The sequence below is a fragment of the Cebus imitator genome, unplaced genomic scaffold (assembly GCF_001604975.1).
Source record: "Cebus imitator isolate Cc_AM_T3 unplaced genomic scaffold, Cebus_imitator-1.0 Scaffold38, whole genome shotgun sequence".
In the NCBI taxonomy this organism is placed as follows: Eukaryota; Metazoa; Chordata; class Mammalia; order Primates; family Cebidae; genus Cebus; species Cebus imitator.
This window is the reverse complement of record NW_016107353.1, coordinates 4,597,517-4,624,619: the sequence shown is the minus strand read 5'-3', so window position 1 is coordinate 4,624,619 and position 27,103 is coordinate 4,597,517. Positions and strand designations below refer to the sequence as shown.

Sequence of the window (27,103 nt, the reverse complement as noted above, 5' to 3'; positions counted from 1 at the left end):
GGCCTGGGGGCAGGGGGCGCGGGACACTGCAGTTGGAGGGTGGGGCTGGAGCCTGGGCCACCGCCTCACCCCGCCCTCGCTGTTCCCTAGGCAATGGGGAGACCCCAGTTCCAGGCTCGAGGGCGCCGTTGTCCCCCACCCTGCTGCAGGTAAGCTCCGCTCCGGCGGTGATTGGCAGCCGCGTCCCGACTCGGCAGCCCCAGCCCTGGGCGGGACCCGAATGCAGCTCCCTGCGCTGCCGCAGTGATCTAGAAAGCGGGTTTCCCAGCAGCTCCTGGGCCCTGAGCCGAGGAACAAGTTGTTTCAGTTTCCTCCTTCTTCGGTGTCAGGAGGTTGAATACCGGAACTGTGTAAACCTGGTTCAGTGGCTTCTAGCCAAGCAGTTGTCAAGGGATACCTGCGTGCTGGATGCCGCTGGCTTAGCAGGGAATGATAGGCAGCAGTTCCACAGTTGCGTGAAAGGCTTTCTGGTGGAGGAGATTCGATTTCTAGGAGGTCCTAAGGTGGAAACTCCCCAGTTTCACCCTCCTGTGCGCGAGAACTTTCTGGTAAGCTCTCGAAGGTGAGAGGAGGTAATTTATCCTTCACTGGAGGCAGTTAGGCCTGGTCTAGAGGATGACTTAGGAGAGATGTAGACAGGATTCAACACCTTCAGTGAGGAGGATTCAGGTTTAGATCCAGAGTGGACGGAGGGAACTCGAGTTTCCATTAACAGCCACTGATGGATGGTTGGGTAGAAAGCCTTCATTCATCTTTAAGAACTGAGATGAGAAAGCTTTTTATTCTCTAAAGTAGCATACAGTGTCCAAAACAGGCAGAACCCAGAATTTAAAAAAATTTTAAAGGGTGTGGTAAAAACTCCTAGTTTTTTTTGTTTGTTTGTTTGTTTGTTTTTAAGTGATTTGATTCTGATTGCAAAATACAGGTGAGGAGCACGGGCAATGCCTGTAACCCCTTGGTTGCCCATCTTCCCATGCTATGCTCCTATAAATACCCTTTGTACAACAGCAAGCTTATGGTGTCCTCAAGCGCTTGCACATTCTAACAGCTGCAGAGTATAGTATAGGACCAGGTGGAAAGTTAAACAAATGCCCCACTCACAAGGTAGGGCCCCTCCAATTAGTCTTCGTACTCCCTTTTGCTAATAGGAACTGCTTGCTCTTCCTATTGGTCATAGATAATTACACCTGCACAATTCTCCGAGTGCTTTCAAGTAATCTCAGAAGGCAGTGACTAAGACCCTTTCCTTGCTCCCAGCTTCCTATGTCCCAGGCTGCCTGTGGCACCCGGACTGCTGCTGCCCCCGGGTCCCGCACATTCCAGGATGAGGATGGAGGAAGAGCAGGCAGGCCAAGCATGAGGAATTAACAGTCTTTACCAGGCTCAGACCAGGAGTCCGTGGGTCTTGAGGACCTCTGTGTATTTGTCAGTTTTCTCCTCCACGTTCTTCTCGGCCTGTTTCCGTAGTCTCATGAGCTGTTTCTTCTTCTGGTAGGGGATCTTGGCCTTCTCCTTCCTCTTCTCCTCCACGGTGGCTGTCACTGCCTGGTTCTTCCAGCCAACCTCGTGAGCCAGGTGCCCCAGATAGGCAAACTTTCTTGTAGGCTTCAGACTCACGGCCTTGAGAGCAGCAAGAACCACCGCCCGCTTTTTCTTGTCCTAGGGTGGTGGGATGCCGTCAAACATGTTGGGGTGCTCCAGGGCAGCCTGGCCTCACTTGGCCCCGCGGGGCAGCATGCCTCGCACGGTCCGCCGGAAGATGCCACTGGTGGCCCGGAAGTGGCGGGGTCCCGGAAGTGGCGGGGTCCCGGAAGTGGCGGGGTCCCGGAAGTGGCGGGGTCCCGGAAGTGGTAGGGGCCTCTGAAAGAATTGGTGTTCATCTGCTTGCGTAGGAAAACTGGTACTTCAACTTGTTTCTGTAGAAATTGCTAGAAATGTTGATGCCCTCGCAGCGTATGACCACCACCTTCCAGCTCAGCAGTGCCTGCTTAGCCACGATGGCCGCCAGGCGGCCCAGGAGATGGCCTCGACCATTGAGGACCTGCACCTCCGCCATCTTCGGCAGCCATCTGGGAAGAGAAGATCCCTGTTTTGAGTGTAGATTAAGTTAATGCAGCCGACTCCAAAAGACAAGGCTTAGGCAGTGGAAGCCTACTTCCCTCTCCTCAAGTAAAGGCTCAGAGGCACAGAGACGGGAAGAGGTGGCCTGAGCCCGTGAGCCAAGGGGTCGTCTCCAGACTGAAATTCCCTCCGCCTGTTTGCTGTACGGTCCTTTGGAGTCTCGCCTGCTTCGTGGTCAGTACCTGTACTCAGGCACCAGGACCGTGTGCACATCCCAGCTCACAGGAGGGAGGAAGAGAATGCTGCTTCTTAAGCCCATGACCCTGAAGTTTCCCACCATTTCCACTTGTGTCCTACAGGCTGAAACTTAACTTTCCCTTGAAGGGAAGTGACCCTCCCTTCAAGGGAGGCTGAAAAATGTCATCCCCAGCTGATCAATAGTGGGCCTGGCTAAAAAGGGAAGAGTGGTACCCAGCAACAAGAGGCAGTTCTGCGCAGTCCCCTCTGGCTTCTCTGGCTGGCCCTTCCCCGCCCCCCGCTAGAGAAGGTGTGAATCTGCGTGGCGGTGGTGCAACACTGTCTGTCCACTCCGTCTTTCCAGCAGCCCTTTTCTCTGAAACTGCCCTGTGACCACACAGACCCTCACCTGGGCCTGCACCTTGCTCCAAGCTGACCCTGCCTCTCTACTTGAAACTCTCATTCCCACTATTAGGGGCAAAAAACTTGATGGAACAAATTTATAACAAGGTGCCTATGCTTAGTGATTCATTATTATAATCTCCACGGGGAGTATTTCCATTTCTTAAGCCAAGTAAGTTAAATGATGAACTATAACAAGCAGTGAAAGATACATTTTTGTTTATTTTTAAACAAATCTAAAACGTTCGTTATTATCAAAGAAAGAAAGTTAAAACATAATCGAAGACAGTGTGCAAAAGATATGCATCTTGATATTTCTCTTTTCTCTGTGTCACCTTCAATTTCGTGCATCATTTCTCCTATTGTTATGTGCTGGTTAATTTGCTTCAGGTTGACACCTTGAGCTGTTCTGGGATCCAGGTTTTTCTTGACTGGTCTTACATCATCTAAGGGGAGTGCCACCCACATGTGCTTATTAGCTGTCTTTCATTGATTACTTGACTGAGTTTCATCCTCACTGACATTTATACCAGGACCATCTAATTTTCGTTCTTAGTTTTCTTTGCTCTCATTGTTACTTCTCTTTTCCACCTTCCTTTTATTTCTTTTCTGTTTTGTGACTTCTTATTTCCTTAACTGATGGAAGGCATTTTTTCGAAGCAAGCTGCTGCTGCTTCCCTCTTTAGTAAAGTACAAAATATATAAAAGTTCCTTTCAATGAGTACTTATGGAATGCCTACTGTATTCAGGGTGCTGGTCATCTAGTTCTCAGAGCTTGTGTTTAAATACATAACCATCCCCCTCGTGGCCTTCTTCTTTGGCACAGTCCTGTCTTCTGAAAACTGACCATCCTCAAGGTGGATGATCCTGAAGTTTCCTTCTTGGGAAGAGGAGCACCAGTGTGCCTTGTGGGCTGCCATCTTATCCCCTTCACCACCCATCCCCTTCCTGGAAGGCACTGTCACAACTCCACATCACAGCATCTCTGAGCCTTACAATGGTGCAGAGGGTGACTCACCCTACTTCTGAATAACTTCCTAAGAAGATGCATATTTATTCCACAAGTCACAGCATCTTATCCCCCAGGGGATACTCCTGTGGCAGCTGGGTCTCTTTCAGGCCCATGTTTAGCCACATGATTTTACTCTGAGCCCCATTTAAGGTATTTCCTGCCTACATTAGGCCTCAGTGATTTCCAGTTACCTCGGGTGAGGCACCAGTACGAAAATCCCCAGGGTTACGGCACTTGATGGAGCTGAGCCGCCTCTGTGCCTTTGCCTTGTGGAACTCAGCAGCCATGTCCACGCCCCATTGTCTGCTACGAAAATCCACCTGGGGAGATATTAAAATCACCCTATCCAGATCCAGTGATGCCTCTTTCATTGTCCCCAGGTGTCTGAATCTCCCTGGCTCCATACCCCGTCCCTGAAGACCAGCTGTGAATACGCGAGCCTCTACTTCCAGCCTGCCGCCAAGATGGAGGACAGTGATTCAAATGACTACATCAATGTTCCTGCCTGACAACTCCCCAGCTGTCCCCTGACCCCAGGCCCAGACTGTGGTGCCAAGGAGTCTCGCCTGTCTGCTGATATCCAATACCTGCTTCATGTGTTCTCAGAGTCATCATCACTTCCCCTGCCCCATCTCAAATCCCATCCCCTTCTATCTATGCCCTGAGCGTGGCTCTGCCCCCAGGTCCTCTTGCACACCTTAGCAGCCCCCTATAGTCAACTGGTAAGGTCGAGGCATGCAGAGCAGTTGTCACAATGCGACTTGCTTCCTTTTTAAGCCATCTAACAGGCTATGGGATTTGCAGTGTGTTTCTTCAATGTCTTTGACCACAGGGTTGTTGCTGCCTAGGCTCTAGATTACATGGCATCAGGCTGGGGCAGAGGCAGAACTATTCTCAGGCATCCTTCCCAGGTTTGGGTCTTACACAAATAGAAGTCTCATTTTCTGAGTTATGTGGATAAGCCTCAGCCCCATGGACTAGGCAGGGGTCTAGTATGAAAACACTCCCAGAAATGGCTTTGCCCTGATCCAAAAGTTAGCACCTGCTAGTGAACATCTACTTATCTCAAGTTATATGCTAAGGGCAATTTATCTTGGTGTGATGATGTATTCTAAATTTTCAGAACCGAGCTTGTTAGTGAGATTTGCATATTAAAAAGTCTTTGCCATCTCTTTATCTTTCTTCCATAGCCTGATGCTGATATTTGTGCACTTAACTTTGGTCTATTTTAGTCATGCAAAACTATTATATTTCTCAGCTTTCACAAATGTTCCTCATTTCTTTGCCAGTTCCAGACAACACATAGCAAGGTGAGGAAGGAAAACAGTCAGGAGTTCCTGGGTGGCCAGGGCTCTGCAGTAGCACTTATGTCATGGAAAAAGAGATATCCCACCTCCTACATATAATTTTTGTCTAAGTTTTTGGAACAAGGTCATAGTCAGAGGTTACATCTTCAGATTGATAGCGACCACAAAGTTCAACCAGAGCTTGAGGCTAGATGCCCAGCCTTGCTTTTGGGAAGAAGGCCTTTTCTGGCTATACAACACAGTCTCGCTGGGCATTCATCCAGAAATAGAAAAGAAAGGCTGCCAGCTTTGAGTTGTGTTGCCTTTTATCAGCAGGGAGTGTCATCACAGATTGGACAGTACATCCAGGTGCAATGTCATCATCAGCAGGTCAGCTTGACACTCAAGTGGCAGATTAGGGAAGAATGACTAGGATAAAAAAAAAAAAAGGCACCAAGGAAAAGGGATGATGGGGTAAGCTGTTGAGTGTGGGTGGAAAATGAAATGTTAGCATCTGCTTTGTGCTGGGCACTTTAATCCACGTTTTATCTTTTATCATTTACTTTTCAAACTGATGTCTCTTCCCCACACCCCCATGCCCACCAATGCTCTGTCCCTGCAGATATCAGAAGACAGTGTGATTTCCATTCTCTAAAGTTCAGTTTTACATCCCAGCACCCCTCTGTTTTTCAATAATCCAAAGACAGGCAAAAAAAATTAAAACCACAGTTTATTAAGTACTTAGTGAGCACCCCTCCACTGCCCCACACTGTGGCAAGGATTGTGAGGGGTAAAGGAGGAGCATGGGGCACAATATTCTGCTGTCTTCATGGAACTTATAGTCTCACAAATAAATAGAACATCAGTTGAAATACTGACATTAATTAAATAGCGTTGTAATAAATACAGGAATCTTCTCTGTAGACTCCACAGCATCCAGAGGCACCTTCCCTGACTCTCGCTGGGGCTGCTTAAAGAATGACTTCTTTGATAATATTCCTGGGCCAAAAATGGGACCCATGGCCAAGGGTGTCAAGTGTCCAGTGAACAGCATAGGAAGGGAGTCTGTTTGAAATGACACAGGGAATGGTCTGGTGGAGGTGGAATGGAGTCCTGGTCTAGACATTCAGAACTTGTAGAATTTCTGCATCCAGGTCAGAAGAACATCCACTTCCCCAAGGGCTTTGGTCAGAGCTGCTTCCATGTCCAACTAAAGGGAAAGGAGGGTTCAAGGTCAGCCATGTTAGCTATGAGAATAGTCTTTCTTCCAACCTGCCATGCCTGAAATAGACCTGACTCCAATCCATGGGATGGGTCACTTTTGGGTGACCTCTGATACGCTCACCTGCCTGTCACTTTTCCTCCGTCTACATGTGTTTGTCTGCTTCAGGGGTGAGGACAAACAGGACAGTGAGTAATTGTGGGCAAAGAACAAGGGGAAAGCATATGGCACCCCGAATAACAGGTACCACAAACTCCAGTATGGGGTGGATGTGGCCCACCATCTGAATCCACCGCACAGGTGAAGTGAGCCCAGTTGGCCCCTCTCCATCAGATGTGATCTTCACTATTTATTTATAGGCTGATGCATCTCTTCCTCAAAAAGTGATCAAAATCATTTGTGTTTTGAGGAGGGCTAGGGATGAAATGTGGGTTTTGTTGTCATAGTTTTGGAAAAGCCAGTATAATTTCCCATAATTGTTTTTCACAACTAGACAATTTGAGCACCATGAAAAATACTGCAGGTGTCTATGGGTGGGGATGGGGCTTCTCCCTTCTTTCTCCCTCTCTTCTGACTTCAGTTGCCCAGCTCAAATACCCACAAAAGACAGGCAAAATTCCTCTAGTAAAATCATCTTGTAGGAAGGAAATATAAAAGCACTTTGACTTGAAAACTGGAAGAAAAAAAGATCACTTAGTTTATGATACTTCTGCAAATATACCTGTGCTCCTGCTAAGTCGGGGGGGTTGGGGCAAAGCTGATGGTGTCCCCTGCATTACATTCTGCACTGGGTCTCTAAAGTGCCCTTATGTGACAGTTCAGCTTAGTCTATTCTGCTGGATGGAGAAGCTCTCAGCTCTTAGCCTTACCTGTTTAAATGCTCTCCGGAATAGCAGAAACCGCCTGTGTGCACTGTCTCTGATGGCAAACATCTCATTTTCCTGCTGTATAACATGGAAAAATAAATTGTGCCAAGTTTTAGGTAGAAGCAGATACAAGCTCCCTCTCACTTTTCCTGACAATGCCACAGGGGTTCCCAAAGCCTGAGAGGCCAGGTCTGAATCCTGCATCCCCAAGGTGCCCAATACCAAACTCCCACCTTGTGACAGGGGCTGCCTCCTGTAATTCTCACAGCAATCCTGCCAGGCAGGAGTGTTCATCCCCATTTTACAGATAACAAACTGAAGCCCAGGGAGGTGGAGGACTTTGCAGAGGGTCACCCAGTGGATTGGAAGGAGACCTAGACTGGAACCCAGAACTGCCAGTATCCAGAGCCTGTGATACTCACGCTGGGTTGCAGTTGTGACACGATGAGAACGAAGTTGTTGGCCAGAGTGGAGAATGACTTCAGAGTCCTAACTTCAACTGTTCTATCGTGGTAGTTTTTGAAAACAGTTTTCAAGTAGAACTCCAGCAGGGTGTGGACAAGGTAACAGCTCTCAGCAGCCTGGGGAAGGTCTGGGTCACTGCTGAGCCAATGCCTCTGCCCACCCTGGCCCCTGGAAGAATGACCCTCATGCCACCCAAGACAAGATAAGCACAGCAGAGATAGGGATCTTCTAGGAGGTGATGATGAACCTTAGATCTGTAGGAGCCTTTCAGGGGCCATGGAAAGCAGCACCTTTGTTTGACAGGAGGAACCAGGACCCAGGGAGAGAAATGACCTGCCCTAGGTCACATAGTAAATCAGTTGCAGACACAGCCAAGCTCCCAGGATTCCTGACTGCCTATCTGGTTAATATTATCTTTCTTCTCTGCCACATGGCTTCTTTAACAGCTGTGGGGATGTGACGGACCCTGAAAAGCACTTGAACTTGGACTTGGTGGTAGAGAGTTGGCTGAGAACAGAAGAAATCAGGTGAAACTAATATCTTTGGACACAGCAATTGCACTCCAGCCCTCTCAAGCTCCTGAAGCACCACATCTTCCAGGGCTTAGGGCTCAGTAGGTTTGTGCCCACTAGATGGGTGATAAGAAGATGATGACCCACCCATGATAACATAGTCTACCTGACCATGGTGAAAGAAAGGATGAAACCTTTTGCTAGATACTATCTTTAGTCATGAGCTTGCTTTGCAAACAGAAGGAAAAGATGTCTCCATGTTAGGGGTCAGCATAGAAACCAACTCTGCAAATACGTGCTGCTTCCCTAGACCCCTGAATCTATCCAGTCCGGGAGATATCAAAGGCCATAGGGACTAAGGGAGGACCCAGGAAAATGGACCTAGAGAAAAGGATGAAGATGGAAGAGGGGACATGAACCTGAGTAGATGTCCACGGGGCCTACACAAGTAAAAGAGAAATATGTAATTCTCTGTCTAAATGGAGAAAGATGTTTACAAGCCTCCACCTCGCCTGCTCCCAGTACCAACGCATACACATACTACAACCCCAGACACTGACTTCCCTGGCTCACAGCCTGGCCCTATTCTATGTAAGGTCAGTCCAGGGAAGAAGTGAAGGGCTTTCATCAACCTCCCCTAAGAAATCCTTGCACTCCCACCCATAGTAGAACAGAACCACAGAGGGTGGTATCCCCAAGGTGGGATTACCGAGACATTCTGCAGAACTTCCTGCCGCAGCAGCCGGACACTCGTGATGTTATCTTGAGCCTGCTTTGCAAACAGAAAGAAAAGATATTTCCAGGTTAGGGGTCCGCATAGAAACCAGCGCTGTAAATACGTGCTGCTTCCCTAGACCCCTAAATCCAGTCTGTGAGATCTCAAAGGCCAGAGGGACCAAAGGAGGACCCAGGAAAGGCTGTGCTGAACAGGCTTATGGCCAGGGGAGACAAAGTTGCAGCCATGAAAATGACCAAGCTTGGCCCCCAAGAAGCAAATGGAGTCCCAGGATTTCTTAATTCTTAGAGCCTGAACACAGATTCGACAAGGAAGCTGATTGATGCCTCTGGTCATTTGAGATGGGAGGAAATAAGCCTATCTGCTTTAAGGACCACTGTGGACAGGATTTTGGCTCCATGTTCCACATGGTGAGGAAGCGGGGTGTGAGGGCAGACAGCCTATACCTCAGAGCTGCCTCTCGCCCTCGGAGCTTCCTCCGCAGCCCAGCCATTCATTCTGGTTCTCAGATTTAGAGCTGACGACTCCGTTCAGGACAAAGCCTGGATGAATCTAGCTCTCTTCATGGTTTCCCTTGGGCTCTGTTTATGTCACTGGAGACTGGTCACATTTTTTTCTGAGCCCCCGTTTCCTCATGTGTAAATGGGGTTTGTGATGCCTTCTGGCCTCAGAGTTATTATATGGGAAACTGATTAGCAAGCTTTGAAGGGCTCCAGAATCATAAAATAGCATCTTCCCTCTGCCCCCCGACCCCCTGGCCCTCAGAGCCCCCATGGCTGGGTCCAGAACAGCACTTGACTCACCATAGTGTCCTTCACAGCCCAGAAGGCTTCCCACAGTTTCTGGGGAAGAACTCCCTTCACTTGGCAGGGCCCAAATTGGAATTTTTGGCCCTGGGCCCCTGGCACCTGGCTCCAGAGAAGCAGGAGACTCAAGCAAGTGAGCGCAGCCATCTGCATTCGAGAGGCCATCGCCAGCAAAGGGGGACAGGAGGGTCTGCTGAAAGAAAGGGAGGCAGCTCCTGAGGCAGGCCCTCTCACCCAGAGTGATATGCCCTGGAAAAATGCTCTGAGGGTCTGCCCAGGCCAATCCCTGGGGCTCCTGAATGGGAAAATTGAGACTATTGCAAACCGGTGGCCAAGGGTGCACTGGCGTGAGGCAGGGGTCTTTCTGCCCCTCCAACTTAAGGCCGCTGGTCTTGCCATCTCTCCACCTGCTCTTCCCCACCTTGCCCATTCACGCCCACACGCCCTGCACCTCCTCCTCCTCCATCACAGTTCTCTCTTGCCTCAAATCTGTGAGTCAGAATTTGACCGAGAAGAGTGGAGAAATGGGAGGTTCTAATGTGCCACATCTGGGGAGTCCAAACCCAGGAAAACAAAGAGTTGAACTAGATGTGTGCTTGTACAAGTTATGCCCTTAAGTCACCAGGCACACATAGGAAGGCAAGTCTTTTTCTCCTCCCCAGGAGACGGCTGTCCCTCACTCCTCATCACAAGGGAGTATGGGATTAATCCTAGTTCTGGGGAGGGGCACGGAGGGCAGGACAGGGGAGTCCTGCACCTCCACTAACCACTCTGCCGCCTCCACTAACCGTTCACTCTTGAGTTTAAGAATTCACTTTTTAAGTAACCAAGTAAGAGAGATATATCAGATTTCCAGATGAATCATCTCCAAAGCCTCCCTCTGAAGTGCCAATTGGGAAGCACTGTGTGAAGAGTCTCCAAGCTGGGGAACCTAACACCATTATGCATTTATTATAACTGATGCAGAGAATTTCTTTCTACCTGCCTTCTTTGCCCTTTGCCCTTTCCCTCCCTCTCTCCTTCCTCCTTCCCTCCCTCCCTCCCTCTCTCCCTTCCTTCCTTCTTTCCTCCCTTCCTCCCTTCCTTCCTCCCTTCCTCCCTTGCTCCCTCCCTTTCCCACTCCTTCCCTTTCTTTTGTACTTCTTTCCACAACCATTTAAGAACCTTTCTTACACCAGGCACTGGTCTGACACCTGAAGGAACTGCCTCCCACCCCTAGACTGGGAGGAAGAACAAAGACCCGGTTCTGCCAGCACTTGGGCTAGGGAGGCGACGACCCTGGGTTAGAGGTCATGAGGGGTAGGGGCTGTGCTTCAGCATCTCCCTCAATGTCTTCTCATTCTGTTCTTTCAAACTCCACAGGCTCTTTTTTTTTTTAGATAGGATCTCATTCTGTCATCCAAGCTGAAGTGCAGTGGCGTGATCTCGGATCACTGTAACCTCTGCCTACCAGGTTCAAGTGATTCTCATGCCTCAGTCTCCTGAGTAGCTGGGATTTTTGTATCTGAAAATATTGAAAACACATGCCCAGCTAATATTTTTGTAGAGACGGGATTTCACCATGTTGGCCAGGCTGGTCTCAAACTCCTGACCTTAAGTGATCTGCCTGCCTTGGCCTCCCAAAGTGCTGGGATTACAGGCAGGAGCCACCGTGCCCAGCTAAACTCCACAGGTTTTGCAGCCTGTACTGAAAATCCATCTCTCAGTCTCACATTCCTCCCGGTCTTCCTCCCTAGCAGCCTCAATTCTTCCTGGTGTTAAATTGGCGAAAGCAGCTCCTCATCACAGTAATGTCTTGTCCCTACATCAACACTCAAAAAGTTGACTTCTGCTGTCCCAGCCTCAACCCCCATTCACAAATAAAGCAGAAGTCTAGTGCTTCAAAGAAAAGTACCCAAGAATCCCCCATGCTCACCTCTGGTCCTGTAAGTGATGCTTGAGGGCTCGCTGTCTGGAGGGGACTGGTTCTTTTTGCAGAAGAGAAGTTAGACAGGCACGCTTACCATTCACCAATCAGAGACGTAGCTATGGGTAAAAGGTTCCTGTCTCAGCCACGGAAGTTGTTTTAGAAGTAAAAATTTGCAGGCAAGCAAGGTTTGTGGAGATTTGGGCATATATATGGGGGCTGAGGGGGCAGGGGTGGAGGAAAAAGAGGGAGGTGGAGAAAGGGAAATTTGTCATGCTTTCCTAGAGTATTACTTAATTGCCTAGTCACCCTTCACTTTAAGACAATAGGGTGATCTGGAAAGCAGCCCCTGAGGTGAGATGAGAGCTGGGCCTGAGTTCAGGCTCTGCCACTGGCTATGTGGGCAGGGGCAAGTCTATTAGCTTCTCTGAGCTGCAATCTCTGCATGTATAAATTTCTTAGAAATCTGTCCCACTTCCCCCCAAGGGCAAGTGTAAGAAACAAATGCAAAATCAACACAGAGGTAATTGGTAAAGTCTGTACACATGTAAATACATTATTACTGTGCAGCACACACGAGTCTCCTTACTGTCAAAATAATTCAAAATTATGCATCAAAAATAATTCATTAAGTTGTTATCAAAAATAATTCAAAATAATTCATCATTATGCCCTGTTCATGCTGGGACAGTAGTCCACAGCGAGGGATAACCTGTAAGGACCTCTCCTTTAACCCATCAGTGCCAGGAAGTTTAGAAGCATTTCCTGACATGCAGCTACCCATGATTCCTAGGGTTAAATCACTCAACCAAAATATGCGTCACCTTAGGTTCTGGAAACCAGGAAGAATAAGGAAGTGTATACATGGACAAGCCCAGAAAGCTGGGAGCCCTGGTGCTCTGGTGGGCTAGTCTTGGCCTATGTGGCTCTGAACCACTCAGGGGACACAGACAGTGTGATATACCAAGAGGGCCAGTGCAGTCAAGAGCTGTGGCCCTATCTCCAGCTAGCAAGGCACTCAGCTCTAGACTCCACCGTGTACCCAGTGAGGGCATTGAGCAGAGCGATGTTTCCCAAAGCACAGTCCTCAGACTCTAGGCTTGAGGAATTCTTGTCTTGCAAGATTCTCCATGGAACAAATGAGTCCTAATGAGGTCAGTTAGAGAGCCCTGGCATGTGCTAGCCCGTCCTGGAAATGTCTGTGCCTCTTAATTCTGTTTCATCCAGTATTTCCCATAAGTGTTTGCCCACATCCCTGAGGAATACATTTGGGAATCAGGGATTGGCCAACTGTAGGTCACAAGCCAAATCCTGCCACTGCTAAGCTGAGAACGGCTTCACCTTGCAACCTAAGAGAAGTTTTTACATTTTTTAATGATTGGGGGAAGAAACCAAAAGAAAGCCAGTATTTTCAGGTTTCAGTGTCCATAAATGAAGTTTTCGTGGGTCACAGCCAAGCCCGTTTGTTGACATATTGTCGCTAATTGCTTTTGTGCTACAGAGGCAGAGATGAGTAGTTGTGACTGAGACCATATGGCACGCAGAGCCTAAAATATTCCCTAGCTGGTTCTTTACAGGAAGAGTTTGCCCAACCTGGGTCCAGGCTTGAGAAACGGAAGTAGGGATGTGACATGGGGGACAGGATAACCTCCTCCAGCTCAGTGGAGATCAAAGAAAAGAAGAGAGTGAATAGCACAGGCCCGTGGCAGACTCTTCCCAACCTCTCTGGCACCACACCCCCTCCCTCCATCTCGTACTCCATGTTGTTTATTTTCTTAAGCAAACAAAACACTCCTATGCAATCCTTGGCCAGCAGCCTGCTCGGCTATACCTGCCACCAGCAGGAATCCTTTGTTCCTGGAGGGCCTGAGTCTTACCCTCCAGAACCAGGCACAGCCCCCCAGCACACTCTCTTTTCCCCTGTGAGGATTTAGGGCATTACCAAGAACCCCTAACTAACGACCATGAGATAAAGATGTCAAGAGGCAGTGATGAGACAGAAAAAAGACCAGGTGAAAGTGCTGGAGTAATAGGTGAGTGGGAGGCAGGAGACAGCTAAGGCAGGAAGCTGAGAGGGAAAATGAGCCCCGAGGGCAGCTGCAATTGTAGACTACCATCTGCAGATAGGCGGGGAGGGCAGGCACGCGGGATGAGCTGTTACAGGGCAGGCTGGAACAGAGGCATGAGGTCATGGATACACCTTGGCTGACCGCAGGATACACCTGGGATTATGAGTAGCTCACTCTGTCTGAGAAAGGAATCATACAACATGGATAGTTTAGGCAAACACGTGCCTGGGCCTCAGCCTCTGATGAGCTTATCAGAGCATCATTACCTGAGAAGGAAGGGCAAGGAGAGAACCTAGAGACATTGGCCCAACATCAACTAAGAATCTAGTTGCACAGGCTTTGGAGGCAGGCAGACCTGGGTTCAAAATGTGATTGAGCCACATATGAGCCCTCTGAGTCTCAGCTTCCTTACTTGTGAAATATTAAGACCATGAGGATGGGATGACCTGCAGCTCTGATCGCCAGGTGTGGTCCATGAGCCAGCAGTAATAGCATTATCTGGGATCTTGTTAGAAATGCAGAAGCTTGGGCTGGGTGCAGTGGCTCACATCTGTAATCCCAGCATTTTGGGAGGCCAAGGTGGGAGGATCGCTTGAGCCCAGAAGTTTGAGGTCAGCCTAGGCAACATGGCATAGACCCCATCTACAAAAATATGTAAAAATTAGCTGGTTGTGATGGCACATACCTATGGTCCCAGCTACTTGGGAAGATGAGGCAGGAGGATCATTTGAGCCTGGGGGGGTTGAGGCTGCAGTGAGCCATGATCTTGCCGCTGCATTCTGCCCTGGGAGACAGAGCAAGACCCTGTCTCAAAAAACTAACTAAATAAAAATAAAGTAGAATCTCAAGCCCTTCCAAAAAATGACTGAATTAGAATATGCGATTTAAGAACCTTCCAAGGTGATGCTTATGTACGTTAAATTCTGAGAAGCATCAGCATAAAACACATGAAAGAGTTAGTGTCTTCCCCGCGGTAAATGCTTAATCAGGAAGAGCTCCAAGTGACAGGAGGAAGGACTGATTTAGGGGATCTCAATGGGGTGACTCCATACTCGGGACACTGGGCAATGTCTGGGGACATTTTTGGTTATCAGAACCGGGAGGTGCTATTAGCATCTAGTGGAATGGGCTGGGAATGCTGCTAAACAGCCTATAGGGCACAAGACAGCCCCTCATCACAAATAATTATATGACCTAAGGTCAATAGTGCTGAAGGTAAGCAACCCTGGATTAGAAGGAAGCAGTGGCTATGGGGGAAATAGCTGGAATAGGAACAGAGAAAGAGAAGAACATAACCTTTACTGGGAAGGGAGGCAGTAGACTGGTCAGATGATCAGGGGAGTGGGAAAAACAAGATGGCAAGTTGGAAGGCAGTGGCCAGAGGCCGCCAGGTGGGAACGGTGGGGAGACCTGGCTCACTGGCCCACCTCTGGGGAAGCACCAAGTCTCAGACTTTGAGAGGTTGAAGGAAGTGGGGCTGGTCCTCTTGTCCAGATTCATGTATTTTTATCCAAACTCTCTCCTGGACCAGACCAAGGTCTGCAGCTCTACTAACCTCTATGAAAGGATGGAACTTGAGGAGTTTTACAGAAATAATGGGTAGAAGAAAAGTATATCTAAAGATAAATCTTTACATACAAGGCTGTTGTTTTTTTCTCCAAAATACTCATTAGATTCAGAGGTTTTATTCTAATAATCTCATGCCGTCTCTGTCCTGTATATCTCTCTGCAGAGACTGAATTTCACATTTGAGAAATAAATCTACTCACATTCCATACCCCCTACAAAATCCTTTAAACCTAACGGGAGAGAAAGGGACTGAGCCACCATGGGCCAGAGTTCCTTCTCCACTTCCACTCCCGTGTGAGGCAATAAAGAGGTCACTCTTAAACCTAAACCTCCCCTCTTTCCGATGGATGCAAAGGCCTTGCAAAGCAGAATTAATTCACATATTAATTAGAATTTCCTCAGAGCAAAAAGGTAAGAGGAAGCTGTATCGTCATTTTTCTTCCAGTGAATTGAGTTAAATTTTCATTCGAAAACAGATTTTTATCTCCCCATTTGGCTGGGAAATGCATGTGGTAATGGATATGGGATAACCAGAGCGTTCGTTAGCTCTTTTCCCTGAGTTAACTGTAGTCATTCCAGGAGCGGACATCCCCTTAAACTGGCATTTGTCATTCTTCCCTCTCCCCTGAGCCATTGGTGTAGTAAGTGATTTATTTTTATAGCCATTTCAGGGGATGAAAGTAAACACAAACATAAATTATTCTTACATCTATACAGCATGCCTAGAGCTATACAAAATATTTCCAAGTGATTTTTTTTTTCACTTGACACTTACAATCGACTTTTGAAATAAGGAGGGCAGATTATCATTATCCCTCCTTTACAGACGAGGAAGCTGAGAGTCGGAAGGGTCAAGTGATTTTCCCCTAGGTCACATAAATAAATGGCTTGACCAGGACTAGAGTGCAGGTCTTTAGGCTTTTTGTCCGGTATTCTTTCCCTTGTCCACATTTCTGAGCAGTTTCTCAATCTTTGGTACATTCATTCATTCATTGAACAAACATTTCATAAGCACCTACTGAATGGCAGAATAAGCTGTACAAAAAAATAAATTATATGAAAACATTTATGTAAATGTCCAGAAAAGGCAAATGTATAGAGACAGAATAGAGACGAATGGCTGCCCAGGGCTGGGAGTTAAGGATAGGGCAGGTGGGAGGAAAGGGAGTGACTGCTAAGGAACATAGTGTTTCCTTTTGCACTGTTGGTGGGAGTGTAAATTAGTTCAACCGTGGTGGAAGACAGTGTGGTGATTCCTCAAGGACCTAGAAATAGAAATTCCATTTGCCCCAGCAATCCCATTACTAGGTATATATCCAAAGGATTACAAATCGTTCTACTATAAGGACACGTGCACACGAATGTTCACTGCAGCACTGTTTACAATAGCAAAGACCTGGAACCAACCCAAATGCCCATCGACGATAGACTGGATAGGGAAAATGTGGCACATATACACCATGGAATATTATGCAGCCATCAAAAACGATGAGTTTGGGTCCTTTGTAGGGACATGGATGAACCTGGAAACCATCATTCTCAGCAAGCTGACAGAAGAGCAGAAGATCAAACACCGCATGTTCTCACTCATAGGCGGGTGTTGAACAATAAGAACACATGGACACAGGAAGGGGAGCACTACACACTGGGGTCAGTTGGGGGGAAATAGGGGAGGGACGGTGCAGGGTGGGAAGCTGGGGAGAGATAGCAAGGGGAGAAATGCCAGATGTAGGTAATGGGGAGGAAGGCAGCAAATCACACTGCCACGTGTGTTCCTATGCAACAATTTTGCATGTTCTTCACATGTACCCCAAAACCTAAAATGCAATAAAATAAATAAATGGGGGAAAAAAAAAAGGAATAAAGTGTTTCTTTGAAGAGTAACAAAATGTTTTTAAATTAGATTATGGTGATGATTGCACAACTCTCTGTCTCTATTTACAAAAAAATTGAACTGTACACTTTAAACAGATAACCTCTATGGTATGTAAATTATATATTTTAAACGCTATTTTAAAATAAATTAAGACACAGTCCTTGTGCTTTAATGACTCAGTAGAGTGGAGATACACTTGCAGACAGATAAAAGGCAACACTGTGCCATGAGTTCTGCTATGGTTTGAACATTTCTTCCAAAACTCATGTTGAAACTTAATCCTCAGTGTGGCAGTATTGAGAGGTGAGGCATTTAAGAGGTGATTGGGTCATGAGGGTTCTGCCCTTACAAATGGACTAATCTATTCATGGATTAATGGGTTATCATGCGAATGGAACTGGTGGCTTTATAAGAAGAAGAATGCAAAGCTGAGCTATGACACTCAGCCCCCTCTCCATATGATGCCCTGTGCCACCTTGGGACTCTGCAGAGTCTCCGCCAACAAGAAAGCCCTCATCAGATGTGGCTCCTTGCCCTTCGTCTTCCCAGCCTGCATAACTGAAAGAAATACATTCCTTTTCTTTATAAATTACCGAATTTCAGGTATTCTGTTATAAGCAACCAAAAGCAAACTAAGACAGGTGCCATTAGCATGGAGCCTGTGGCAACACCAAGGTGAGGCAGAATCTCCCTCAGTGCTGACACAGTGTGGGAAGGCTTCCCAATGGAAGTGACATTTGATCTGAAGTTTGAAGCCTGACTAGGAATTCACCAACAAAAATAAAGCTTGGAGGGGCGCTTGCTGGAGACACTGGTATCTTCCACATTAGGCATCCACATAGTTACTGGACAGGACCAAAGAGAAGGTGGTTCTGGAAGTTGCTAGAAAAGAGAGAACCACTGATTGTTCTTTCATGTAATAATTCATAGAAATCAATGGGAACAAGCTATTTAAATACAACTTCAGGACTCCCAAGGGGACCTAGGGTGCTGCTGATCCCACAGGGCTGCAGACAGGAATGGTGAGGGGAGAAGAAGAAGGGCCAGGATCTCAAGTTTCTAAGCCAAGCCTTCTGTACAATTGCAGAAAAAGGAACCACAAGAGAAGGCCAGTTCCGAACGGTGACTGCCTCCCAAGAGTCAGGATCCTGTACCTCCAACAGCCTGTAGAGCGTCAACTTTGAGTCACAAGGACATGAGTATTCAAATAAATATATGGCATAGTACATGTTGGGGAAATGGTAGTTACAGAGTCTTCTGAGTAGATCCAAGTAAAGGATCGGGATTCATTTCCCCTGTGTCACCCTGCCCCCTGCCTCTTATATATCCAGGGTTGCGTTTTTTTGTTTTGTTTTGTTTTGTTTTGTTTTGTTTTTTTCTGAAGGAGAATGTTTTTAAAAGGAAGAAAGAGGGAGCCACGGTAGCTCAGGCCAGTTGTCCTGGCACTTGAAGAGGCAAGGCTACGTGTTCAAGGCCAACCTGGGCAACGTAAGAACCTCCCATTCATAAAAAAAAAAAAAAAAAAAAAAAAGGAAGAAAGAATGGAAGACAGGAAAAGGGTTCTGACATGAATGAAATAACATCCCGTTCTCAGGCATTTGTCAGAGTCAATACAGTAGACCCCCTTATCCATGGGAAACACGTTCTAAGACCGTTGATCAGTGGATCACACCAGCAAATGCCTGAAACTGCAGATAGGACCTAACCCCATGTATCCGATGTCTTTTCCTATATGTATGTATCTATGATGAAGCTTAAACATAGAAAGAGATTAACAAGAATAACTAATAATAAAATAGAACAATTATAACAATATGCCAGTATCACGACGCTTGTGCTGTGGGGCCATTACTAAGTAAAATAAGGATAACTTTAACATAAGGACTGCTGTACTGTGACAGTCAGATGCACTGGACAAAGGGAGGACTCACGTCCCAGGCAGGACAGAGCCGGCATGGCACAAGACTTTATCACGCTATGTAGAGCAGCATGCAATTTAAATTTATGAATTGTTTATTTCTGGAATTTTTTATATGTAATTATTTTCAAACCACTGTTGACGTCAGTAATTGAAATCAGAAGACGTGAAACCACAGATAGAGGGGACTACTGTACTCTTAAAATAGGACCCTCCCTTTCCTCTTATCCAAATCCATTCTCTACACCTACAAGGAGGTTTTCAGATTCCTGGACAGTGCTAATCTTCCCTCTCCTGTGCTCTCAGGACTGCTGCTGGCTCTTCTTTGATGGCACCCAGGTGATCCTTCCCTGTACCCTGGTTGTGTCTTCTTCACCAGGCTGTGAACTCCCTGGGCACCAGAACTGAGTTTTATCCATCTCAGAATTCCCCTCAGAACCTGGCACAGGGCAGGAGTTTAGTAAGCGTTTGTAATAGTGAATTTTATGTAGTTGGTGTGACCTAACCCTCTCCCTTTCTTGGCAACTTTTAAAACCCTTGGAATCTCAGCAGTGATAGTATCTTTTTTATGCTAATGCATGACTGACAGCTGGGGGTTCCTGGATAGCCTAGGGATGGGGGCTGTTTGCCAGGGAACCAACCTTGAGATGAGAGGATTGTAGCTTTCAGCCTACTCATTCCACCCACCCCGTCCCACCTCCAGGAAGAGGAGGGAGACTGAAGGCTGAGTCAATGATCAATGGCCCATGATTTAATATCATGCCTATGTAATGAAACCTCCACAAAAACCCTAAAGGAAGAGATTTGAAGAGCTTCTGGGTTGAGCAAGTGCAGGTCCTGGGAGGGGATGCCCCGGGGAACAGGTGCAGGTCCATGGAGGTTCTGTGCTCCTTTCCCCATACCTTGCCCAATGCATCTCTTCCATTTAGCTGTTCCTGAGTTATATCCTTTTATAATAAACTGGTAATCTAATAAGTAAATTATTTTCTTGAGTTCTGAGAGCCATTCTAGCATATGCTTAAACCAGAAGACAGTGTCACAGGAACCTCCGATTTATATCTGTTTGGTCAGAAGCACAGGTGATGACTGGGATGTGTGGTTGGTGTCTGAAATGGGAGCAGTCTTGTGAGGCCAAACCCTTAACCCATAGGATCAGATGCTATCTGTGTCAGATAGTGTGGTAAATAGTGTCAAATTTGAATTAAGTTGTAGCTATCCACTTGGTGTCCACCAAGAATTGGAGAATTGGTTAGTGTGAGAAAAAAGCTCACACTTTTGGTGGTGGAAAGTATTGGGGTGAGTCAAGTAGTATAATTACTCCTATGTCATTAGACTGGTTCACAAATCTAATGATGTACAAGGTCAAATTGTCTTGCAGGCTATTTGCCCAGAGAGCTTTGCCAAATATTTCTCATTTTTATTCAGGCAATGGCCACAGACTGTGAGACATGGCCTGTATCCAATGGCATTATTAAACACCAATCTGCTTTGCACGTGTTCCCAGTGTAAGAGTAAAATCCCATAAAGTGATGCCATGACCATCCATCTGGACACAGAAAGTCAGGGAATTACAGATTCTGTAATCTGTGATGAGGCCAGCACAGGACAGAGTTCTGGGTCTGACGATGAGAATATCATAGTCTCATCCCTAGAGCAGCCATATCCTGCTACTTTGAACAGGCCACTTACTTTCTCTGTGCCACCTGCCTCATTCTGTCCAAGGAGGAAAATGATCCCTATCTTGTCCATCTTACAGACTCTCTTCCAGTCTCCTTCCTCTTTAAAATCCCTCTCCCTCATTTAGGAGATTCTTCCAAATGCACACATCTGATCATATTATTTCTCAGCCCTCAAATCATTTTTGGTTTCTGATAAAGAAAGTTCCTCCCTCCTTTCCCCACCACCCATTGCGTTTTTGTTCTACTTTTGCAGACCCTTCCACACATGCAATTTGCTGGATGTGCTGTGTGGGTTGGAGGGGTTTACAGAATGTATATGTTGGTGAAATTAGTGTTCATTAAATGTTCATGAATCAATTTTTAATTTCAAAACCAGGTAAAGGAAATGTACTTAAGGAGGAGAATTAAATTGCTTTTTCCTTTTGTGTTATCCTTAATTGGTTATTTCTATGGGTAAAAGTCATGTAATAGAATGCTATTCCACCACTCAAAATAATTTATATTTATATTCTTTAAAAAACTTCTATAAAATTTTAGATTTAAAAAAGTCAGGTTACAGATGGCATATGCAGTAGGATCCCAATTTTGTAAAAGATAAAATGGGCACAAGTGTCGAAAATGATTTAGAAATATAAATGCTGAGATGTTAACAAGATTATCTTTGAGTGGTGAGATCATGGGAGCTTTCCTTCTCTAGAGCTTATCTGTATTTTCCAAGTTTTATACAAAATGCAAGGCTTTTAGAGAAATTATTGTAAATTTAAATAAATCTTTAGTTTCACTATTGTCCACTGAAAATTGTTGAAATTCCCCAACCTGCAGTGCACATTCAATCCATTCACCTTCCCAGCTTTCTCTCACACTTCCACACACCGTGGTGCCAGACAAACTGAGCGGTTCATCTTCACCTCCATTCCTCTGTTCAACTGGATCTGAAATGTTCTCGCCACCAGCCAAACACTAGCCAGCCTTTATCGCATTAGCATAGAAACATGGAATATGTTGCTAACTGTCAGAAGCAGATTACATGTACATGTATGCATAAGTATACATATATGCATATATGTATACATAATGATATATATAAGGATATATATGTGTGTGTACATATGTGTAATGCACACACACACACCTTTTTGAAGGAATAAGATTACAGGCTTGGCAGGCTTTTGCATTCATCTTTAAGCTATTTTGTATTTGCAAAAAAAGAATAAAATAATTTTACACACACCAATTTAGAAAGAGAGATTGAGACTTACATTAAAATTTTTTAGCAGTGCTTTAAGGCCAATTCCTTGAAGCCATTCCCAAAAGCTAGAGGGAATTTCTGTCACCTGTAACCAGTGTAGCAATTTGAACTTCTTTTGTGGCACTTGGTCTTCTCACTCTCTTTCTCTCCTGGGCTAAGATCATGGGAGAGCAAAGGAACAGATCTTATGGGCCTCTCTTTTGCTCACACGGCTCAGCACACTGTAGCAGCTTGTTGAATAAACAAATAGTAAGATATTCGATGTGAGAAGTGTTCAGGATGATTTGAAATCTGCATTTGGCGGGTTAATATCACCGCAGGAATACTTTTAAACCTGAAGATATTCTAGGCTGGATAGCCACTTAAAGGTATGATAGACATTGCAGCTGTTCCATCGCATTTATAGTCTTCCACTTCTGTGAACACAGAAAAATTGCACTTCACTGTCCCGTGTGGCTGTTTAGACCAATTGAAGTATAAGTGAAAGAAACACGTGTCATGCTTGGAGGAAACATTTAAGAGCCAGCACACAGTTGTCCACACCCTCTCATCCCCTGCCATATTGAGATGGCAGCATTATAGGATGCTATAATCATTACAGGATGGAGCATTTCCTGCAGCCTGTCCCTGAGTATCCATGATGAGGAGAGTCCCCATACTAACATGTATTCCATATGTAAAATACGTGAGAACTAACTTTTGTTGTAATACGCTGCTGAGCGACATTAAGGTATTCTTTGCTGCTACAGCATCTCTTAGCCTAACTTAATGCAGAGGGGATGTTAGAAGGGAGAAGGATTCTAAACACTTTTAAAGTGTTCAGAATAAACACTTTAAAGGTGTTTAGAATGAATTTAGACTTTGCTGTGAGCAAATGAATTTAGACTGCTATAGATACAGATAATGCTCTACAAAGCTCTGAATTTAGACTCTCCTATAGGTAAAATTGTGATTCTATATGCTATTAATCAACTCATTATAAGCCATAGAGATTCTCAAATTCCTTCTTTAATGGAAAGCATTGCTTTCTCCTTGAACACGGAGTTAATGATGCATTCAACAGGGTGAGGTCAGGTTATAGCATGATGCTGACCACTTCGGGATTTAGCAATTGGCTGCTCAGTTCATTTAGGGGTCACATAATGGGAAGAATGCTCTGGAAGGGATGAAGGATGGAAGACAGAAAGCTTACCTGCAGAAAAGTGTCTTTCGTTCCTGGTAGGAGCGATGGAGAGCAGCAGTCCTCAACCTTTTTGGCAACAAGAACCAGTTACATGGAAGACATTTTTTCTTCAAACAGGGGTCGGGGGTTAGGTTTCAGGACGATTCAAGCACATTGCATTTATAGGGCACTTTATTTCTATTATTATTACATTGTAATATACAGTGAAATAATTATACAAATCATCATAATGTAGAGTCACTGGGAGCACTGAGCTTGTTCTTCTACACTAGACAGCCTCATCTGGAGGTGATGGGAGGCAGTGACAGATCATTAGGCATTAGATTCTCATAAGGAGCATGCAACCTACATCCCTCCCATGCACAGTTCGCAATAGGGTTTGTGCTCCTATGAGAATCTAATGCAGCCACTGACATGACAGGAGGCAGAGCTCAGGTGGAAGTGCAAGGGATGGGGAGTGGCTGTAAACACAGATGAAGCTCCACTCACTCACCTCTTGTGCAGACTGGTTTCTAACAGGCCACAGGTGGATACTGGTCTGTGGCCCAGGAGTTTGGGACCCCTGATGTAGAGGACCTTCTATTTGCAGAAGCCTAAGATGCTAGTAAAAAGTTTAGGATGAGCCAACAGCCCCCCACTCCCCACACACACACACGTGCACACACATGCTCTTACACACCAAGACTCACAACACACACACTCACTTACTACATGGATTTTAAAACTGGCAAAGAAAGGCAGGCTAAGGCCTGGCAGGTCTGAGCTTGCTCCAGAATAAGAGCAACTAGAGTTTGTGTCCCTGAAAAAGCTTACATATGGCACTTAAAATGCAAAATGACTTGGGTTCTTACATTGAAATCTTATCTTTTGGCTTCTCACCTCCAGCCTTTGCCCACACTAAATAATCAGATCCAGGAAAGCATCATAAGTCAAAGAAAGGATGAAGAGGAGAAGTTGCTTCCAGCAACAGTGGGTGGGGCTTTCCATTTAAACTCCACCTTCAACTTCCAAAAAATATCCTCTTGGAACATGTGTTACTTGTGAAAATGAAGAAAGGGTGTTTTCCTTCGTGGAGTGATCCCTACCTTGAAAAGTCACCATCCCTCTTCCCAGCCCAGAGAGATGATCCCACAAGGAAGTGGATTTTGTTGCTTGATCCTGGTTAACTGAATTCTGTTTTCCCACAATAAAATAATAAAAATAATTTGGAACAGCATAACCTGAATGTTCACATTTCCGCAGCCTGTGAATAAAAATTAGAAATAAAAAGCTTGAAGTTCTGTGGTTCCATCTGCTCATATAAACATAGCAGGCTCTTACAGAGTCTGTCCCTAGAGTGTTTTGAGAATTCCCAAAGGGACATTTCTTTTAAGCCCATGAAGTAGTCTGTGTTTTCAAGGCTGGCTGAACCAGCTATTGCAAGCTCCATCTATGCCTCCACTGGTGGTGAGAAGAGGGTTCTCCTCAGCAGCCTCTCAGTGCTAATTTGCTCCTGCCAAAAAATGTTGTAAGGTCACATTCACCCTAATAGGGAGACTGAGTCCAAAGTGTCGAAGAGTTCAGTGAAGCTGATTTCTCAATGTACACTCTGAGCCCTTCTTGGTCCCAGGATGCCCACAGACCTCCATAGTGGTTGGTTTGGAGGAGTTTCTGGTAACACAGGACTAGAATTCATCAATATCAGTGATATTGACTGCTGATCCTGAGCACAGCCCACCATGTCACACTCCTTTCTTTTTCAGGGTAAATCATTTTCAAGGGGTAGGGATTGCCATTAACCCCCTGTAATCAGGATTCTATATGCTCTGATCTATCAGCCATGTCTGTGAGTGTTGCATCCCATGTGTGAACAGAGTTCAAGCCTTTTCCGCAGAAAGTTCTTCAGTCTCACTGTAATTCAATGGCGGCAAATGAATACTTGTAGGGGAAGAGGTGATGGCTCTACTGGCTGCGTTTCTTTGAGACACGAAGCAGGAGAATCTCAGCTCAGTCCAGTGAGCCAGTTGGTTGTGTAATGCTTTACAAAGTACTTCTACAATTCGATACCCACAAAAAAACCTATAAGACAGAGCAGATATTATCTCTGTTTTATGATTATGAAACCAAGGCAAAGAGAAATTTGATGGTTTGCCTAAGCTCATAGAACTAGAAAATGGAACTACCTAGAATTCATCCCAGATCTCTGACTCCAGCTATAAATACTTGCGAGGCAGTACAGTGTGCTGGAAAAACCTGCAGACTGTGGAGTCACACTGTGTGTTTGTATTCTTGGCTCTGCAACTTACTAGCTATGTGACCTTGAATAATTATTAAAATAATTGAATACATTACTTGATTCCTCTTTGATTTGGTCTCCTCATCTGTGAAGTGAAAATAACAATACCACCTACTTCATAAGTATTTATGAGAGTTAAATGAGAAAATACAAAGCACAAAGAAGAGAGCTGGATACATTAGTAAGCACTAGAAAAAGTAAGCTATTATTGACTGGGAGCAGTGGCTCATACCTGCACTTTGAGCAGGCCAAGGCAGGCAGATCCTTGAGCCTAAGAGTTTGACACCAACCTGGGCAACATAGAGAGATCCCCCTGTCTATTTTTTTTTTTAATATTGAAGGAAAAAATAAAAATGAAAGAGGTAGCTATTGTGAACAATTGCTAATTTTATTTTTATGTATTACTGTGCTACATTCAATACTTTTCCCTAACAAAAAAGAGCTTGGATCAGAGAGGCCAGACAACTATAAGCGACTTTTCACCCTTTAACTATACTATTTTTAAAAGACAACTACCTGATGAAGTGTTCACAATAGTAACCCAGACAGAAACAACCAAATATACTGTAGTTAATCCAGTTTTTACCAATCTGTTTCAGGAGACTATAAAATTGCTTTAAAATGATAACAGGAGTCTAATACCAAAACAAGTCATAAGAGAATATGACATGAAAGTTTCAGGACCAAATTCATTGAGCAAGCTCTTTTTTGATTAACAATAGTAATGAAAATAATGGGAATATAATCATTTTCTAGTAATCCAAATCATTTTGTTCTAAAATCATCGTGCATTAAATAAGTATTTCTATTTTCCCCTAATGTTTGATGATCTGAAAGTATTTCATCTTCATTTTTTAATAATAGCCTTATTGGGCCATAATCCACTGATCTCTGCCTTGGGTAGGAAAGACAGGCCCACTGTTCAGGATATGTGAGGATTGAATGAGAGAACCTAGACAACGTGCTTGGTAAGTTGTTCTTTTTTTCTGTTCCTTTTCCAAGCTATTGGTAAAGAATGCTTGGTATGTTCTGTAATGATCATGCTTCTCTCTTTGCTCTATCTTGTACTCAGACTGGAACGTATAAAATTGGCCCTCCTGGTTCTCAGGCCTTTATACTTAAACTAGAATATGCCATTGGCCTTCCTGGGTCTCCAGCTTTCCAGCTGCGAATCTCAAGACATCTCAGCCTCTATAATCCATATATACTACTGTTTCTGTTTCTCTGGAGAACTCTGACTAATACAGATCAAAAATATTTGTGATTTCCATCAGTGGCAAAGTCATTGGTACTGCTATTACAATTGTGGGGGGGAAAAAGCCAGTTGAGATTTTAATAGAGAGTGCATTAAATCTGTATTCACTGTCATTTATGAAGCATATCTCCTCTGGTTATAGAATTTCAGATTGACAGTACTTGTTTTCTTTTTACTTGCTTTCTTCCTCCCAGCAATTCAAATATATTATTTCCTTATGTTATGGGTTTCGCTGTGTTTGTTGAGAAAACAGTTGCTAATCTTAGTCATTTGAAAGTAGTTTTTCTTTTTTTCTGATTGTTTCTAAAATTATAATTTTGTCTTTAATTTTCTATAGTTTTACTATGATGTGCCTAGATGTGTTTTCTTTGTACTTTGATTGACTGGGGTTGTAAAGTTTTTAAAATCTGTGGTCTTATACCTTTTATCAGCTTTTTAAAATTCCCCGTTATTATCTCTAGAAATATTGTTTCTGCCCCACACTTTCTCCTGCCTCTTTTTCAGGGAATTCAATTACAT

The 27,103-nt window shown here is 45.1% G+C and overlaps 2 protein-coding genes and 1 pseudogene across 5 annotated transcripts in view; 1 reads left to right on the top strand and 2 right to left on the bottom strand.

The window, feature by feature from the left end:
* The window catches only part of FCMR (Fc fragment of IgM receptor), a 22,269-nt gene extending 17,381 nt beyond the window's left edge, over nucleotides 1-4,888 (top strand). For all 3 annotated transcript variants that reach the window (XM_017525492.2, XM_017525494.2, XM_037737381.1), the window contains 2 exons: nucleotides 91-149; nucleotides 4,093-4,888. In XM_017525492.2, the coding sequence (XP_017380981.1) occupies nucleotides 91-149; nucleotides 4,093-4,221 (188 nt within the window). In that variant the 3' untranslated portion in view covers nucleotides 4,222-4,888. The remainder of the gene's footprint in view (nucleotides 1-90; nucleotides 150-4,092) is intronic.
* On the bottom strand, nucleotides 891-2,089 carry LOC108302089 (annotated as a pseudogene). Its single transcript, XR_001824191.2, has 2 exons — nucleotides 1,838-2,089; nucleotides 891-1,769 (listed from the first exon to the last, which is right to left on the bottom strand). The product of XR_001824191.2 is annotated as a 60S ribosomal protein L13a-like (transcript).
* A 418-nt stretch (nucleotides 4,889-5,306) lies between the features above and the next one.
* Nucleotides 5,307-10,508, bottom strand: IL24 (interleukin 24). The gene is made up of 5 exons (XM_017525496.2): nucleotides 9,603-10,508; nucleotides 8,773-8,835; nucleotides 7,509-7,667; nucleotides 7,090-7,164; nucleotides 5,307-6,208 (listed from the first exon to the last, which is right to left on the bottom strand). The coding sequence occupies exons 1-5, from the start codon at nucleotides 10,002-10,004 to the stop codon at nucleotides 6,125-6,127; spliced, it is 783 nt and encodes a 260-aa protein (XP_017380985.1). The 5' UTR covers nucleotides 10,005-10,508; the 3' UTR covers nucleotides 5,307-6,124.
* Between the last annotated feature and the right edge of the window lie 16,595 nt (nucleotides 10,509-27,103).